This window comes from Cyprinodon tularosa, unplaced genomic scaffold (assembly GCF_016077235.1).
Source record: "Cyprinodon tularosa strain WSP-4 unplaced genomic scaffold, ASM1607723v1 ctg613, whole genome shotgun sequence".
In the NCBI taxonomy this organism is placed as follows: domain Eukaryota; kingdom Metazoa; phylum Chordata; class Actinopteri; order Cyprinodontiformes; family Cyprinodontidae; genus Cyprinodon; species Cyprinodon tularosa.
The window spans coordinates 399,934-419,309 of record NW_024039356.1 but is presented as its reverse complement, the minus strand read 5'-3'; the positions used below and the strand labels follow the sequence as shown (position 1 = coordinate 419,309).

General features: G+C 39.0%; 1 protein-coding gene across 1 annotated transcript; it reads right to left on the bottom strand.

The window, feature by feature from the left end:
• Positions 1–5,960: 5,960 nt before the first annotated feature.
• Positions 5,961–19,074, bottom strand: alkbh3 (alkB homolog 3, alpha-ketoglutarate dependent dioxygenase). The gene is made up of 10 exons (XM_038307529.1): positions 18,995–19,074; positions 18,050–18,135; positions 17,781–17,887; positions 17,664–17,698; positions 17,479–17,526; positions 16,347–16,450; positions 13,136–13,224; positions 10,032–10,241; positions 9,658–9,756; positions 5,961–6,293 (listed from the first exon to the last, which is right to left on the bottom strand). The coding sequence occupies exons 2-10, from the start codon at positions 18,123–18,125 to the stop codon at positions 6,168–6,170; spliced, it is 894 nt and encodes a 297-aa protein (XP_038163457.1). The 5' UTR covers positions 18,126–18,135; positions 18,995–19,074; the 3' UTR covers positions 5,961–6,167.
• Positions 19,075–19,376: the final 302 nt, after the last annotated feature.

Genomic DNA, 19,376 nt, shown 5'->3' with positions numbered 1-19,376 from the left:
AGCTGATTAGTCAGTCACTTCATTTGAATGAAAAAAATCTTAGTGTTGTTTTTTATCAGGACCTGTCATTTAAATCCCATATCAAAGAGGTTTCTAGAATTTCCTTCTTTCATCTACAGAATATTGCAAAAATGAGAAATCTCTTGTCCAGGGGTGATGCTGAGAAACTAGTCCATGCATTTGTTACTTCAAGGCTGGACTATTGTAATTCTTTACTATCAGGAAGTCCACAAACTGTAGTTAAAAGCTAGTTAACTAAAAAACTTAGTTCTTAAAAGAGCATGAATTCTGTTTGTCCTCAACTTTAGTATTTTTATGTGATTATTTAAATGAAACAGGTAAATTTGTTATCAGTTGAAAGTAATGGACATAAGAAATAAACTGAGATAGCAGCTGTTGTTTTTCCCCTCTGTCATTTGCTTTAATTGTTATTGGTTGTGATTCTTTGCCAGACTGGAACAATCAGTGATCAGGGGAAACGCTCTGGTCATCTTGTCTGGAACATCAAGGCACTATGCCCTGAAATTAAATTCAATGTTCAGCTGTAGTAAATTTAATGTGAAGTTCCTTTATTTTGTACAAAATGTTCCAATCCACACCAACACATTTCAGATGCAGTAACCAATAGGCTCTGACAGCATGACACGTTTTTCAACCTGTGCTGCTGCAACATAAGGTTAGGCCACATTTATCTCCCATCCATGAAAGCCCCTCCTTAGTGGGGGGCTTTCCTCTCTGGATACAGAAACATGTGATGCTCTATAATAGTAGTACTTTGAACGGCTTGGTGCTCAGATGGTGGAAACATGAAGCAGACTGTGAAATGCTGTGGTTTATGTTGTGCTTTTGATCAGCATCTAAAGGGGAGAGTGGTTTGAGCTAATGGAGGAACCAGGTGAGGGACAAACGGGGGGGGGATTCGCTGTGGTCATGGTTACACTGATGTAACTGGTGAAAAGCTGAGGTCATTACATGCTGAGGGGAATTTGCTGTGTCATGCTAAGCCCAGGCTGCATTGCATCAGACTTTTCTTAAAATTAGTAAATACTGCAATGTCCTTACTTCCAATAATTTAATCTGTTTTTCACAAATGCTTGGATTAAACTTGGGCCATAATGTTAGACTGAATGCAGTTTTGAGGAGTATGTGTTTTTTTATATGGTGTTTAGGGAAAATATTAATCATTCTCAGCATATAGCCATATATCCCAACACTTTCCATGGTCTCACCGGATTACAGGGTAAAGGCACCTCTGCATTCACTGAAGACGATACAGTGAACCTCACTCAACGTTCAAGACCAGAGATCAGGTGACTCATTGGTCTTTTGCTCTTTGTTCACTAAGGGCCAATCAGAAAACACCACTAGCTGCTCAATATATGAACCTACTATCTGAAATTAAATTGTTAGCCTGAATCTATCGGCGCTTTACATTTTTCTTTGAGAGATTAAGATTTTTTATCTGCCATCTAAAACCTCATTATTTCTGCTGGAGCTAGTTGTATAGTTTACCTATTTCAATTTTAGCCATCCGGAGTTTACGCCTGATTTATTAAGGTAAAGGTTAAGACTGGTTTGGTGCTCCTTTGCAGCCAGAGGTATAAGGAAATGCTTCTGTTTAAGGCACATGATCTTTTTTCTAGAACGGTCTAGTCAAAGATCACTCATTCAATACATTTAATGACGATTTTATCGTAAAATTAATTTTAAAAATCAGATCAAAGAATCTGGATTAGATTTACATGTTTGTGCACAAAAACAAGTCTTTTCCTTTAGCTCGATTTTGATCTTAGTTGAGATATTTATAAAAAGACATAAAAATAAACTATTAAAAAATGAAACACTTTTCCCATAAATATTTACACAGACAGGGTTAAAGGAATAGTACACCCAAAACATGATTAGCCTTCATTTTCTACTCACCCCCATGCTGAACAACACCCTGGAGTACTTTTTTGATATCTCAAATGCATCTGGAGATCTGGGAGGCTTCTTGCTGTCTGCTGACATTCAAATAATGGAGGTCTGTGGTGCCCGAGACAGAAAGGTCCATAAAAGTCCACAAAAAACGTGTCAATATTCCTCCATACTGGTCGTCCAATGTATTCCAAGTGTCCTGAGTGGGTAGCATCCAGAATTTACTCGAAACGAAGTCATTTAGAATGTTTTTAGAGCATAAACAGTAGTGTATAGGATTTCCTGAAAGCGCGCACATGCGCGATCACGACGCTACGGAAGCCGGCAGACCAAACCAGATGAAAGTGCGCATTCAGCGTCTGCTCTTCCAATAATGCAAGCGTAGAAGAAGAAATGTGCCGTTTACCTGTACAAAGAAAGAAACAACGAAAGAAAAATGTCTGAGGACTTCAGTGTTGAGGAAGAGCATGAGTTCTTTGCCGAGCTGAATGCGCTGGTTTGGTCTGCCGGCTTCCGTAGCGTCGTGAGCGCGCATGTGCGCGCTTTCAGGAAATCCTATACACTACTGTTTATGCTCTAAAAACATTCTAAATGACTTCGTTTCGAGTAAATTCTGGATGCTACCCACTCAGGACACGTGGAATACATTGGACGAGCAGTATGGAGGAATATTGACACGTTTTTTGTGGACTTTTATGGACCTTTCTGTCTCTGTCACCATAAACCTCCATTATTTGAATGTCAGCAGACAGCAAGAAGCCTCCCAGATCTCCAGATGCATTTGAGATTTCAAAAAAGTACTCCAGAGTGTTGTTCAGCATGGGGGTGAGTAGAAAATGAAGGCTAATCATGTTTTGGGTGTACTATTCCTTTAAGGTAAAGGTTAAGACTGGTTTGGTGCTTCTCCTTTGCAGCCAGAGGTATAAGGAAATGCTTCTGTTTAAGGCACATGATCTTTTTTCTAGAACGGTCTAGTCAAAGATCACTCATTCAATACATTTAATGACGATTTTATCGTAAAATTAATTTTAAAAATCAGATCAAAGAATCTGGATTAGATTTACATGTTTGTGCACAAAAACAAGTCTTTTCCTTTAGCTCGATTTTGATCTTAGTTGAGATATTTTTAAAAAGACATAAAAATAAACTATTAAAAAATGAAACACTTTTCCCATAAATATTTACACAGACAGGGTTAAGAGTTTAAATGAGCGCTGTAGCTTTGCCTAGTTAGCAGGAATGAATCAGCAAAAAGATCAATCTGTTGGTAGAGATGACTTAAAAGCTGTAACTGCTTCATAACAACAATGGTGTTATGAAGCATTGGTTTAGAGAGACTGAACACAGATACAGATTTTCTTTTTATATAATTCTTTCTAATCCAATGCTGCTTTTTGTTTGTCCATCACGTTAAATCACAATGCAACAAATCAGCATTGCTGGTTGGGAAGTAGCAGATGTGATAAAAATTCAAGGAATATCAATAATTTTACATAATAAACCAAACTATGGCACTGTTCAAATGATTAAATATACTTGTCTCAGTACATTAAGATAATAAAAAAATATATTTAAAAAACAAGTAAATTCTATTCTATCTAGTATTAAAAATTACAAATAAGTTAAAAGAAAAATTGATAGGCATAGTGGATATGTGGCGTTTGCTGCAAATCTCCTTGAATAATCCTAACTAGTAATAATCTCTCCTCAGCCTTAAAACTGCCAATAGGAACATGGTGCAATCTTGACCTGGAGTAAAGCGAAAGACTAACGTCACTGTTTATTTTTGCCGGCTATAAAACTGATCTAAAATGTGTAGAGTGATTACTTGGATAAAAATGATCAAACTTCTTTGGTTATATTCAGTGTCAGCCCGTTAAGCATTCACTGTCCTGCTTTAGTGAATGAGAACAAATCAGCCCAAATGTTTCAGATGTATTACCCCATCATGAAACATCAAAAGCATCATCATTTTAGATAATACAGGAGACTTTTAGTGAAGTCTGCACACAGTTTGACCACATCTGTTTTCATTTGTGTCAATGTGTTCTGCTGATTAAGTCTGATTCACCATGTGAATAATGCAAGTTGTATAAAAAATAATATTTTTGTCTTTCATGCTGATGCTGATTTTCAGCAATCTGTCCCGGTGCTTTTTACACCAGTGCTGGCTATGAAGCTATTGGTTTCAAACATGTTTTTCTAAAAGGTCCTGCTAATGCATCCAAGTGGTTTGGAAACACTGAAGTCAATCATTTAATCACTATAAATTATTTCCTCTTCATCTGATAATAGCAATACAAAAGATCCCCTTGAATGGAATGTTACAAAAATGAGAAATCTCCTGTCCTGAGGTGATGCTGAGAAACTAGTCCATGCATTTGCTACTTCAAGGCTGGACTATTGTAATTCTTTACTATCAGGAAGTCCACAAACTGTAGTTAAAAGCCTTCAGCTGATCCAAAATGCTGCAGCCAGAGTTCTGATGAAAATGAAAAAGAGAGATCCTATCGCTCCTTTCCTGGCTTCTCTTCATTGCCTTCCAGTTAAATCCAGAATAGAATTTAAAATCCTCCTCACATATAAAGCCCTAAATGGCCAAGCTCCATCTGATAGAGATCTGATTGTTCCTTATGTTCCTAACAGAGCACTTCGCTCTCAATCTGCAGGTTTACTAGTGGTTCCTAGATTTTCTAAAAGTAGAATGGGAGGCAGATCTTTTAGTTATCAGGCTCCTCTCCTGTGGAACCAACTACCAGTTTTAGTCCGTGAGGCAGACACCCTGTCTACTTTTAAGGCTAGGCTTAAAACTTTCCTTTTTGATAAAGCTTATAGTTAGAGTGGCTCAGGTAATCCTGAGCTATCTCTATAGTTATGCTGCTTATAGGCTTAGACTGCTGGAGGACATAGGGACCCCTATTTCATCATTCTATTTCTATCTTCACATTCTGCAGTATCTGTTAGTTCAATCTCTAACGCTATGTCCTCTGCTTTTTCTCATAGTAGCTTCATCTTTATTAGCTGTGCTGCTGCCATCAACACCTTTGTTTATAAATGTTGGAGCTTGGCCTGTTTTTCAGTGTAGTCCTGTTTCTCTGACTGTGACTAACTGGATGTTCTCTCTTCATCCTCTGACATGAGAGCTGGCTCGGAGCTCGTGTGTTTCCTGGAAGGGGCCGCCTTTTACAGGTGCCTTTTGTATCTCTGCTTCTGTCTCTTTGAACCTCAGTCAGCCTCGGCCGATGGTCACTCACACCATCTGTCTGGTTCTGCTGGGGGTTTCTTCCTGGTCAAAGCAAGTTTTCCTCTCCACTGTCTCAACATGTATGCTTGGTGTGAGGGATTGCCTTAAAGTCATGAGTCGATGACATCAGCTGGTTTTCCTTAGAAAGAAAACTTTTGAATCAATTTGATCTGGTTGAATGTCTCTGTAAAGTGCCTTGAGATGACGCGTTGTGAATAGAAATAAACTGAATTGAGTTACAGACGACACAAATTTCAATTTTCAAAACAGTTTTTCTCTTTTTATAATCTTAGGATTCACATATTTGGAGAGGAACATATGACAAAAAAAAGACAAAGAAAAAAACTCTGGGAGTTATTTCAACCTAAACATTTTTAAATTATGTTCTACCAACTTTCCACAGGAAGCTGCTGCCACTGAACTGCAGTGTTTCTCTGCTTTGCATTTGGACTTTAATGAAGACAGAAGACCTTTCTTCAACTTAACCATTTCTTGTTACTGACCGTCCAAAGATGCTCATTTCTGATTCCTCGCTTTAAACTGAAGCCATTAAACACTCCTGACAATAATCAAGGCTCAAGGCAGATGTTAATAAAGTTAGTAAGCATTTTAAACCATTTATGGATTTGTCCTTTCAGGACCTTTCCTATAACAGAACCAGTCACATATTTAAATCCTCCCCAAAATGACCAGAGTTTAAACCAAACTTCTGAAATCTGTTAAAGAGACAATTAGAAAAGGGTGTTTAACGCTGCAGGAGGAAACTAAAGCCAAGGTTTTTCTGTTTTTCGGTTCAGGAAAACAGAAAGGAAAGTAACCAGAAACAAAAGGCTTCAATGAACGCACCACCAGTCAGTGGAACCTCTGGTACTGAAAACATCTGATGTATTATTCTCCTCTCAGACAGACCAATTAGGGCTTTAGAATTCCTTCTTCAAAAACATACATCTATTCATCCCAGTGGTGAAACGCCCCTTTAGGAGCTTAGAGTCTCTTTGAGGGGAATCTACAGCGGCTTTGCAGCAAATCTCATCTTTGTGCCTGCTCTGTGGCCCTCCGGCTCTGGGTGGATAGTCCTGAAGGTCAAGTTGATGCGTGGGCCTCGGTCATGGTACTCCTTTGCCACTTGATGCTGGTGAAGAGAAAGAGACTAATGAGTAAAGGACGTTGAACGTTTGGGCCATATGCTCACCTGCAGCATTTTCTCCTGAGTTGAAGCATGAGGAGCATTGGCAGCTGACCAGCAAATCTGAGGCTAAAATCTAGATGTTTAACATTTTTATTTTTGTTTAAAAAAAATCTGCTTCATTTAAAAAAACCCTCAATCAAAGGTAGAATTAAATGGGAAAAAAATGTAATGCCTTAAATGTATTGAAAATGAATCCAGAAATGTATTCTCCTGTTAGATTTAAGCAGATTATGCAACTAACCGGGTTCAAACTATTTCTAACCTTCCTGCTAACGCGTCCTTTACCATTTCATCTAGGGCTGTATCAATTAATCAGATTAATCAATTATTGAAATAATCATCAACTAATTTAGTAATCGATTAGTCAATAATGGGATTTTTGCATTAAAATGTAAAAAAAATGTCTGTCAATATGCTCTATGCAGACCTCCTCTAGTTTTAGTTTCCCCTGGTTTAATTTAGAAAAAAAAGGTTTTCTTTAAAGAACCTTTGGCTTTCTGATTATTAATCGAAAAATAATCAACAGATTTATCGATTTGCACGATAATCGTTAGTTGCAGCGTTAATTTCAACTGTTTAATAAATATTTAAACATACATTTTTCTACGTGTGAAACCTTTATGTTCTATTGAGTTCAGTTTTTGAAGGAAAAGTCCGGTCAGCAAGGAAAAATCAATGGATCATTATTTATACCTAAAACTAATATGTTTGCTTTTTAGAGCAAACATATTAGAGTTAACTCAATTTAGAGTTAATCAGTGAAAAAAATAAAAACAATTTTTGCCCAACTATAGTAACCCCTCCCTCCTGCCATCTTCCAGCAGTGACATCATGGTGCAGGAAGGCCAAGCGCCATTCTCCCCGCTTTACAAGCAAAATCAATGGGAACTACTAGACACATCTGCAATCAACAACAATTATTGAAGATTTCCAGAGGACTTCACCATTGAAATTCACCAGAGCTATAGTGAAACTGACAATGGAATACATCGGGTAAAAGTGAATAATCAATGAGTTATTCCACCTTTCTGATTCCTGATCCTCCACGGACGGGTTGGTCGTTGGATTGCCAACTTGAAGAGGAAGGATTTGCCATCGAACTTCTGGCCAGAGAAAAAACCCGTAATATGTAGCGAACATTTGGAAGAAGAATGTTTTCAAGATGACTTGGATAATAGCGCGTTGTGACAAACACCAGATACAGCACTGGGACTTGATCAACAGCCGATACCGCACCGTCACGTCACAAAGCAGTAGGTGGCAGTAGTGTTCTTTGACAAACATGGATGCCTCCAGTAAAGCACATTCAGATGAAATTTTTAAATATTTCATATTTAAAGTACTTTCAGAATTTTTAATTCTGAATATGAGCAGACTTTTCCTTGAGGGCAGAAACCGGCTGATTGTGGTTTTGTTGGATATTTAGACTCTCGGTCTACAGCGCTCCTCCTGGGTCTGAAGCTTTGTTGAGGGGACTTTGACTGCAATAACAGAGTGGATTAACGATCTAAGTGATCTTCTTTCTCTGAACGTGTCCTAAAGCAGCAATGAAACCTTTGTTGGGTTGGTAAGTGAGATGTCGACATAAAACACCCATGACCTTATCTCATTTTCTCTTCCAGCTCAATCCTTTCACTCTGGCTCTTTAATTTCCACTAGTTAGATTTTATTTCTCTTTAGGATGTCGCCTTACTATTCATCTAATTATGTTTTATTTCAGGAAGAACATATGTTTACTTGTGTTAACTGATAACTGATATTCATCATTTTAAGGAGTCCTTGAGGGCACTTTTTATTCACCTGTTATATTTAAATAGAATTTGTTATTTTATGCCACCAGTTTTTCAGTAGATTAAAAAATGTCCTTTTTTTTTTTTTACAGAATCATTTACTCTCCCCATTTTGTTTTTTCTTGTTACATCATACTGTTTCTATTTAAGGAATTCCAGATTTGGAAACTAAGGCTGAGATTTGCAAATAACTATATGAAATGAACACATGTGCTTCTACAAATACCGCAGTTTATGTCAAAAATCTTTAGCTTTTTACAATATTAGCTAAAATAAACATCCGTTTGTTGGAAATTCAAACTAACTGCAGATACTTTATCTTGATTTAACAAAGAGAATCCAGTTCAATCTTTGTGTGTCATGTTTCTACACAAAGTGTAACAAACCAAACCTTAAATCTAGTTTCTACGCCCTGGTGTGAAGCAGTAATTCTACTCATGTGAATTGGCGCCGCTAACCGTGTCAGACTCCTTCAGGTACGCAACATGTCTCCACACCTTTTAAGCCAAGAAAGTGTCAGAGTCTAGAATAAATGAGTCTTAATAACAGTAAGGCTCATCTGCTGTATCTGCCCATCAGTCACAGAAGGAACCTCATTGTCTTTAGTGTGAATCGACCCCGTTAGCAAAGGCTGGGACACACTGGGATGCTTTCTGACTGCAAAGACCTTTTCAAAGCAATACTGCCGTGTTAGCACTTAGTATTAGCCAGTGTAGCACATCTTTGGTCATGTGGCTTATCTGAGGTCTGAATTCAGAAATAATCTCAACAAGCAGCTGAGATGAACAATCCACAATCTCCATGCAAATTAGCACAGTGCTCAGATTAGCAGAGGTGCACACACACCTCCAAATTGTGCCATTTGTCTAGACACAGAGGTAGGCAGGTGAGTTTAGTCATGATACTGAGTTTATCTTTACAGTTTGACATTAGTGGACTCAGAAACTAACTCTAAACTTCCCCCAGAATGCACTTGGCAAGAGATGTTTGCTGACCGCTGCACCAGAACCCAAACTGACACCCTCTGAGGAGCACAGCTCTCTGGAGGTCGAATAGTCGTCTAAATCAGGTATAAATGAAAAGGTACAGAGCTGGTTTCCCTGCTAGCTTCAACAATTACAGATGAAATCATCTGAGGAATACGACCTACAAGATAAAAGATTATTTCCATACGAGTTATGACCAACTTTTCCTTAACAAAACTACCTGAAACAACTAATGTTAGCGTTCAGGAACCTGTGATGTAAGGAAAGAGTTACGTGACGTTTTTGGTAGAGAACAAAAAGCTAATAAGGGTCACTGAATATTTGCACTAAAAGTATTAATAATTATATAATAATTAGGGAAAATGGATCTATTGTTTCAAATTGCACAATATTTCATTAGACTATTTTTATATTGGTGTAAAATATGGCTGAATATATCTTAAATTTGTTTGCAGGTAGCTGCTAACAGGCTTTCCTCTAACCCCTACAAAATTTATATTATAGGAAGTTAGTTAAATTGATGAACCATGCCTGCCAGTCATCCTGCGTCGCTCCCTCCATCAGCAGAAGAGTCCCGTGGCTCAGAGGAACCCGAATCCGCTCCACATAGGTGTAGTCCCCATTTTCCTCCTTTCATAATAGCAGATCAGGACAAAACATTCTTTCAAACTCTAAGAAGTAAGGAAATATTCTTATTTAGAATCTGAGTGCCAAAAGACCACATCTTCTTTGGTTGGAATCTTGTCACCACAAATAAATGAAAATGAGTGTTTAAAAAAAGAAAGGGGCAGATTTAACTTATGGGAAACTATAAAGCTGATTTCCTTCCAACAGAAAGGTCCTAAAATAATGCCGACATGCCGTGATTGATGCACAAAAGCAGAGAGGTTAGCATCCCATCTCACCGCTGGGGGCTGCTTGCGAAGGCTAAAAACTCTGGTGTCACCCAGACTGAGAGACGCAATGGTAGGTTTGGGACCCAGGGAGGCCTCGTCGTCGCTGTGCCAGCCGATGCCGTCGTGTCCGTCTCGGTACAAGTTGCACAGCAGGGAGTTAAAGGTGCATCCGCTGGCCTGCTGCACTGCCTCCCTGAGGGAAACCAGCAACGGGTGCCACTGTGTGGAAAAGATGTAAGGTCGTAAAACAGATGAAATAAAGAGCCTCAGAAGGATGAAAACGATAAATTAAACTGCAAAAAATTGGAAAAATATATACCATAAAACAAAAACATGGTGAAATCAGATTTGAGGATATATATTTATAAAGATGTATTGCACATGGTGTTTACATGGGTATTATATATATATATATATATATATATATATATATACATACACACACTCATTGGCCACTTTATTAGGTACACCTGTTCAACTGCTCATTAACACTTAATCTCTAAGCAGCCAATCACATGGCGGCAACTCAGTGCATTTAGGCATGTAGACATGGTCAAGACAATCTCCTGCAGTTCAAACCGAGCATCAGTATGGGGAAGAAAGGTGATTTGAGTGACTTTGAACATGGCATGATTGTTGGTGCCAGAAGGGCTGGTCTGAGTATTTCAGAAACTGCTGATCTACTGGGATTTTCACGCACAACCATCTCTAGGGTTTACAGAGAATGGTCCGAAAAAGAAAAAACATCCAGTGAGCGGCAGTTCTGTGGGCGGAAATGCCTTGTTGATGCCAGAGGTCAGAGGAGAATGGCCAGACTGGTTCGAGCTGATAGAAGGGCAACAGTGACTCAAATAACCACCCGTTACAACCAAGGTGGGCAGAAGAGCATCTCTCAGTACATCGAACTTTGAGGCAGATGGGCTACAGCAGCAGAAGACCACACCGGGTGCCACTCCTTTCAGCTAAGAACAGGAAACTGAGGCTACAATTTGCACAAGCTCATCGAAATTGGACAATAGAAGATTGGAAAAACGTTGCCTGGTCTGATGAGTCTCGATTTCTGCTGCGACATTCGGATGGTAGGGTCAGAATTTGGCGTCTACAACATGAAAGCATGGATCCATCCTGCCTTGTATCAACGGTTCAGGCTGGTGGTGGTGGTGGTGTCATGGTGTGGGGAATATTTTCTTGGTACTCTTTGGGCCCCTTGGTACCAATTGAGCATCATTGCAACGCCACAGCCTACCTGAGTATTGTTGCTGACCGCGTCCATCCCTTTATGACCACAATGTAGCCAACCTCTGATGGCTACTTTCAGCAGGATAATGCGCCATGTCATAAAGCTGGAATCATCTCAGACTGGTTTCTTGAACATGACAATGAGTTCACTGTACTCAAATTGCCTCCACAGTCACCAGATCTCAATCCAATAGAGCATCTTTGGGATGTGGTGGAACGGGAGATTCGCATCATGTCAATATGGACCAAACTCCCTGAGGAATGCTTCCAGCACCTTGTTGAATCTATGCCACCAAGAATTGAGGCAGTTCTGAAGGCAAAAGGGGGTCCAACCCGTTACTAGCATGGCTAATATATATATGCAATATATATATATATATATATATATATATATATATATATATATATATATATATATATATATATATATATATATATATATATATATCTAGTTATTGTACTGGGTATCAAATAGCAATTGCACATTATACATTGCACAAGTTATTGCCATTGTAGTGTTGCATTATAGAGTCTGGTTGCAGCAGGGATGAACGACCTGCAGTAGCGCTCCTTTTTACAAACAGGATGCAAAAGTCTTTGACTAAAGGAGCTGCTCAGCTCCTCTACAGTCTGGTTTAGAAGGTGCTGTCCATGATGGAGGGACTCTATCCTGTAATTTATCCAGAAGTTCTGCAATTGCACTTTTTCTCTAATTCCCAACTTTGTGGTCGGCAGCGTATTTAGCATGCCTTCCCTGGAAATGTCTTTCCAAATGACTCTTTTTATTAGCTGACAACTTCTCATTAAAAGCAAACATGCAGGCAATCCATCCTCATCGGTAATGAAAGCAAATGATTCGCTCCATTCTTCTTTTAATCCTCTGTTCTCATAACACATCTTCCTTTTTATCCCCATAGCCAGAGACACAGCCGCTGCTTTGTTTCCAACAGCCACCTGCCTGGCACCTCGCCGCGCTGAAACCTGCTGCAGGGTATGACGCAAATGTTCACTGACAGAAATGTTTACATTTATCGTTTAGATTTATTCATTATACAAATCTTTACAGCATTGGAAAACATGTTAGTTTGAGCTCCTTCAAACCATATTAAAACAAACAAAAAAACATCTTTCTCCATTTTCTAGACACTAAGCCTTCATCAATCAGATCCAGTTAAGCCAGGCGTACACTGTGTGATTCTTTTCAGGGCGACTTTCCAGTCAGGCTGACTTTCAGCCTGATGGTGCGCCGTGCGTGGTGTAGTGTACAGGGGGTATTGAGGGACGATCAGCCTCTAACGACCACCTCCCAATCAGGAATCGTAAGGTCAGGAAAAAAATCAAACATGTTTGATTTTCAGTCGGCCATCGTAAGGTGGTCGTGGGCAGATCACTCAGTTCGCAAACAAGGATTCTTCTTCTTCCTCTAGGATGAAAACCCAGAAGCATGGCAGGGATGCAATGAGTGAAATGGAGTTCTTTCTGACCGTAGTAGTCCTGTTTGCTCAGCCATGTCTTTGTCCAAATACGTCGTGGCCTTTTCTTTTTAGGGCTTTCAGCACAAAATTGCGCTAATTTCCAAGGCAGCGCGTTTCACTCTAGTGAGCTTCATATTCCTCTTCTACTCGTTTGGCTTCCGGATAGACGAGTCAGAGTAGCGCCATCTCACTGCGGAGCTGAGTCCCACCTGGTTTTTAGATGTACAGTGTGAGCAGGTAGATCGCATCACAGTGTCGGGCCGCACATGCATCATGAGCTGTGAACTCAAATTGTACGACGAATCCCTGTGGTTTCGTCGCACAATGTGATCCGTAGCTTCATGCAACAATTGAAAAAAATCACAGTCTTTCCCCTGCTTAAAATAAAGATGGAGGTACCTGTGGGTTGGCGGCCATGGTGGAACGGGCGTAGGTATACGGCAGCTCTCCGTACCAGCAGGTCAGCCTTGGCTCTTCATATGCCTCACCTGGACAACAAAACAGCAATATTAGCAACTGCTAAAAAAAAAAGAAAAGCAAGCATTTACAAAAATTGTAAATTACAAAATAAGTCCAAGTCTTATTGGAGCTAAAACATCAATAAAAAAAGACAATAAACCCCAAAACTGTATCAGTGACATATTTACAGGTTGGATTCATTTTGACAGTTTTACTCCAAAATAAAAGCCAATATCAGGAAATAAACGAATAACATTTTAAGCAGAAAAGAACATGAAGAAACTGGTTCTAATTTTTTTTTAACGGGGAAATATTTCGCCACCAAACAGTTGCTCCAGCCAAACGTGGGGAGAACATCTGTTTCCAACTGGACTCTTATTCTGTTGTCATCTTTGGGTCTGTGTGCCTCCCTCCCAAGTAGCTATTCTGTTTTTTCTGCTTTTTTTGGCCAATCCTCGGGTACAGAAACACAGTCGACCAAAACAAACTCTCTGACAAGCCATCACTTCCACTGGGACTGAACTATTCCTGGAACCTCGAAGCAAACATTTCTAACTGTGGAACCATTTAACAAGCTTCTTTTCTTCCATAAAAAGATGTTAGCAGAAGGAAAAAAGGTCCCATTCTCTAAATTCAGACTCCTGAGACCAAATGGATTATAAAAAGGAAATAACTGCATTAAAACAATCTGGAAAACAAAGCATGGGCAGCCCTCAGCTGTTCCTTCTGTCAAACACTAAGTACTTTGTTGACAAACTCCAGTGAGTGAAAGAGGATTACAAAGTGTCTGCTGCAGCGCTGTCGCAGATTAGCACATCAGATGGATGAGAGCCAGCTGGAAGAGAAGGCAGGCGGTAGGAAAAGGGACAGTTCTGGATTTATGGTTTGACCTCCTAGATGTGAATACCGTGGAAACTATTTCACATTTCTCCAAGTTGCAGCTTCAAACTTCCGTTTATCTGTGATGTGTATTTTTGTTCAGCCCCCATTTATTGTGATACCTCTTAATAAAACCTTTAGAAGTCCCTAAAGGAACAAAGTGGCTTGATTTGTCTGCAGTTCTTTCTTAGCAGAACCTCAGAAGTTCTGAGAAATTTGTTAGAACGAACAGAATGATGGTAACTAAGGTTCAGGTCACTGTTGTGGGGAAAAAGATCATTTCATGCAGCTTCTGGAAATGAGGAACGGATTAAAGAATCAGCAGATACATCCATGTGTCGGATCATGATGGTAGCCATTAAAAAAGGTTAACCTTTTGATTAGAAAAAGGTCAATTAATTTATAAAGAAAATCAGGGTGCAATTTAGGGAAACCTTGAAAAAGTGGTGGATTTTTTTAATTAACCACTGAGATGTCTGAGTGTTTGGGGAAACCCTTTGTGAATATGTTCTCTTAATTTAGCTGTTAGGAAATCAAAACTTAGGAAAAGGTTTAATTGAAAATATGAACAAGAAATTTCATTTTTCTGCATCAAGCCCCTGTCACCTCGACGATTTAGACCAGCGTATTCCTGGGGATGCAGCCTGGAGGAGAAGTTACTCAGAGGTTTGGGATAAGCTAGACCAGGCATCCCCAACCTCTGTCCTGGAGGCCCGCTGTCCTGCAGGTTTTAGAGGTTTCCCTGCTTTAGCACAGCTGATTATAATGATTGCAGTTGACCAAAAGCCTGTTAATCAGCTTTCAATTAAAATCAGCTGTGCTGGAGCAGAGAAACATCTAAAACCTGCAGGACAGCGGGCCTTGAGGATCGAGGTTGGGGATGCCTGAGCTAGACGCCACAGCATATGAATAACTTAAGCTTAACGCATGTCAACGACTAGATAATTTACCTGGAACTTATGGCCCACGTATGGCACACACTGGCATAGGTCAGGCCGTAATCGCCATATGCCAGCGTGTTTCATGTTTCAGCGTACTTTAGGATGCTCATATTTTGTACAAAACATACCCAAAACTTATCCAACGTTTGCCAGCGCTTTTGCCAGATTTTCCGTACGAAAAATTCTGGCATGTCATACATGGGGCATAAGTTCCAGGTCAGCTATCTGATGGTTGACAGACACTCAGTGTCAGTTCCTCATCAGTCGTGGCGTCTAGCTTATCCTAAACCTCTGAGTAACTTGTGCATAACTTCTGCGTAACTTATCCAGAACTTCTCTCCAACGCATATCAAGGTATCTGACATGTTCCAGATTAGCGCTGAACTTGTTTCTAACTTCCAGCTACTGTATAATGGCGTATTGGCAGCATTTTGGTATAAAGGGGGTTCACAGGAGGAAACCGTCAGTTCTCATCCAGACTTCATCCGCATCATAGGGTGAGCCAGAAGGTGAGTGTGATGGATCCTCCCTGCGTTCACACCCATGGCCAACGAACTGAATCTGCTGCGACTGCAAACCTTCTTTCTTTCTTTTTCTTTACTTTTTTTTGGGTGGGCAGTAAAAAGCAGTTAGGTTAATACTGTGATCCACGATCAAAGAAATCTTTTTATGCAGACCAGGTACCTCAGGCGCATCGCTGCTCCTGTAGGGAGCTACCAAGACACACTAAGGAAACTCTGGAAGAGCTACAGATGTTCAAGAAGAAAAGCAAGAAAAAGAGTTTGGGTGAAAAGCCAGAAGAATCCCATGATGCAGTTTGCAAGGATCTGTGAAGGAGACACGACCAGCATGAGGCCAATGATTAAATATCAGACTTAGAAGTTGTTTTGTTCCAGAAACTGACACTGAACTCCAGCCTGAGCAAGCTGTCTCTACTGTGAGATACGGCGGTGGCAGCATCATGATATGGGGGAGGGGGAAGCTGACTCAGCTGGATGAGAAGTTTCATCCTGCAGCTGTAAATGTTTTGAAGATGGTTTTAGGAAGTTATAAACCAGAGTACGGAAGCATGCCGATCTGTTTTCCAGACATTGAATCATAAAAATATTTCAAACATGCTTCCAACTCCATTTCTGTTTGTCTTTTCACATGAGTTTCCATTAAAATACACAAAGGTTTGTAGAGACGTATGAATACTTTTTAAAAGCATATTACTTCATCAGATCCATGAACCATGAAATAACCAAAGCGGAGTGAAACTAATACATGTATTGGCTGCCCAGCAGCTTATCAGATATGATCAGATATTATCGGTTATTGTCGGTACCCACCCAGCCTGTAGTTAGTCTTCTGGGACCAGGGCAGCTCAGCCAGCAGCTTACTGAACATCCAGTCAGCTTCTTCTGCTGTGAGAAAGCCAGGCCTCAGCCGCAGCCTGGATGGGTCCGAAAAACACAAGACTAAATAAACAGCTAAGAAAATGAATTGATGTTTGTTTTTATAACAGTAATAAACCAAACATTTCAAAACAGATAAAGTCACTGCTTAGTGTTCAAACAGGGAAGGTAAACAGTGAACTAACTGTTGTGTAAACTAGTCTACAACTTGGGAGAAAAAGCTGAAAGAAGCCTCCTGATGATTTAGGAGTTTATGGAATCAACTAAATCTCATCCAGGCGTCGTATCTTCCTCTGTTTTGCTTATAAACCTGAGTAGTTTGAACTGGAACGTTCAGAGATGCTGGGGGGTTAATCAACGGGTACAGCAGTTACATGCCGAGCAGATTTCTTCAGCAGATTTAGGATTTGGTTGGTGGATTTTTTCATTCCCAACAGGGGATATAAGGCTGCACATCTTTAATCAACAGGTTCAGATTTTCCTTCTCCTTCCATTCATTTTAAACTGCTCTTATTAATGGATCCAAACAACACAGTCTAAAACTCACTGACTTCAGAATATAGATTGCATGAACTAGTTATTCTTGGTTTTACTTTGACTTCCAAAAAAAGAAAATAAAAAAAAATCCACTGGACTTTGTTTCCCATCCAGGAAGCTTTTTCAATTCGAAATGAATTGAAAAATTTTAAAAAAATCTCAAGAACTCTAAAAGTTTGAGTTTCACCGGATTTAATTTCAATTTCAAATTGTCTTCTTCAAAGAATCCTTGGTAATTTGATTATTAATCGATTTAATCAAAAAAATAATCAGCAGATTTGTCGATCTGCAAGATATTCATTATTTCCAGCCTCTATTAACCTGTGAACTGCCCCTGATTGTCTGGATTCTCTTCCTAGAATTGCTCCCATATTTGCAGAAATATGAAATGGGATTTTGAGCTACAAACAAGACGAATACTGCCATCTAGTGGGAAGAAATATCATTACTGTCTTTTAACTTCAATTTAATTTGTGTTTCCATCAAACATCCACCTGAGACAAATCTCCTGCCACCACCCTGTACTCACCGAGACACACCAGACGGCCCAGAACTTATTTCATAATCACCCAAATGTCTGTTGAAAAATAAAATAGTCATATTTACTTACATTTGGTGAAAAGAATGGGAATTTTACAAAGGTTTCATGTAAGAAAAGCATCAAATAGATACTTTTAAACCAAAGTTTTGATGACCAGCCATAGATGAACTTACTCTATCACCCTCTCTGGTGGGATTTCTCTTACTGGCTGCAGGGAATGACGCCGCAAAGGTTTAATAACATCCTTAAATGTATTTGAAAAGCAGCACATTTTACATTCTCTGGTTTACCTTGGTTGGCTGGTGAAATTCAAATGCTTTAGATGGTTTTTGGTTTCCAAATCTCCACGTTCCAGAGGCTGTGTTGGCATTTGTGGGCTGATTGTTTAGGATGCCCACTATTGAGGAGGAGATGAAAAAAATTAAGGAAAAAAAAAACAGAAACCACAAATCCATCTCTGCTAACTAGATGTTTTCTGAAAGCAGTAAAACATGCATTTTTAACTAGAAAAAGCTGAATCATTTGATAGGCTGCAGGCAATGATTCTCCTTGAATCTACCTGTTTGACTGGAGGGTTTGGGCAGCTGTCTGGCCCAGGAACCCTGGACTCTTGCACGCTGACGCTTATCTGACATCACATCCGCTCTGCACCAGGACAACAACAACAACCAAAAGAGCAGATTTCTCAAAAAGTAAATTATTTGTCAAACTAAAGCAATACATCATTCCTGCAGGACATAAGAAGTGTTTGCAAGGTCAGTGTCTCTTCCTACTGTTGAAAAACAACTGTTAACCAGGAATCATTAGTTTACGGTTGTGTTCCAACTCTTTTATTTGTTTTACTACCCGTTTTATCATGCGTTTATCTTTACTTGCTTCTATTTTATTATATAATTCAAGTAAAGCACTTTCAGTTGTCTTTGTACTGAATTATGCTTTATAGAGAGACTTGCATTGGCTCTATTAACAAACTAATCAGTTTATAAATCTGTTCCTATTCTTATTTGAATGCTTCCATCCTATTGATTCCCGTAAAATGAGCAAATATTTAGATTTATTTATATTCTGCTCATCCTAAGTAACTAAGTGACTTCTGTTCTCGTTTTTATTTATTCATTTTTTATTTATTTATTTATTTTTACTGTTTTAAAAAAGAAAAACAGAGCATGATGCATCTATAAATTCCAAACTGGATCTGGAGATACATTTAAAAGAATGTTTATGAATAATTTAAATAAGTAGATTGACGTCACGTAAAGCTAAAAAAAAAAAAAACGTATGAAAATTCATAAAATAATTATCTTTAAAATATGGAATAAAAAAAATCAATGGTTCAGTTAAGGCTTTCAGTCAAATGGCGCTAGAAGAAATGTAACCTGACATATCTAGAAACCCGCAGTAGATCTATGCGAAAATACGTCAATATTTTAACGTTACAAATCAACAAATGTGACAAATATACCACCCACTAATGAGAACAAAACAAAAGCTTTCAAATAATCACCTAAATGGTAGCTAAGAAGCCACAGGAGAGTCAGGAAAGGCTTGCGAAACAGCCATTGCTTCTGTGTTACCGAAAACTAGGTCCCCTACAAACTATGGAGATAAATAATGGTTCCTAAGCACCGCTATGATTTTTATTTATATAAAAAAAATACTTTTAAATAAAAAATGAAAATGAACTATCGAGCTGAATTAAAGTAACTATGCAATGTTCCCACAATACATTAGGCTAAGATTGTAAATTTTAATCTATTGTCCTCTGGTCCAGTTCTTATCAACAGTTTTAAACTTACTTTACATTTTTATAAAATAAATCAAATACAGCAAAAGTTTGAAAAATGCTCTGCTTTATTAAAAAAAAAGTAAATTTTTCATTTCTTAAA

Coding starts and splice junctions, on each gene's coding strand:
- alkbh3 (XM_038307529.1), bottom strand. CDS start 18,125: ATGTCAGATAAGCGTCAGCGTGCAAGAGTCCAGGGTTCCTGGGCCAGA. Junction 17,527..17,663: donor CCACCAGAGAGGGTGATAGA/GTAAGTTCATCT, acceptor ATTTTTCAACAG/ACATTTGGGTGATTATGAAA. Junction 9,757..10,031: donor TTCGCAAGCAGCCCCCAGCG/GTGAGATGGGAT, acceptor CTATTATGAAAG/GAGGAAAATGGGGACTACAC.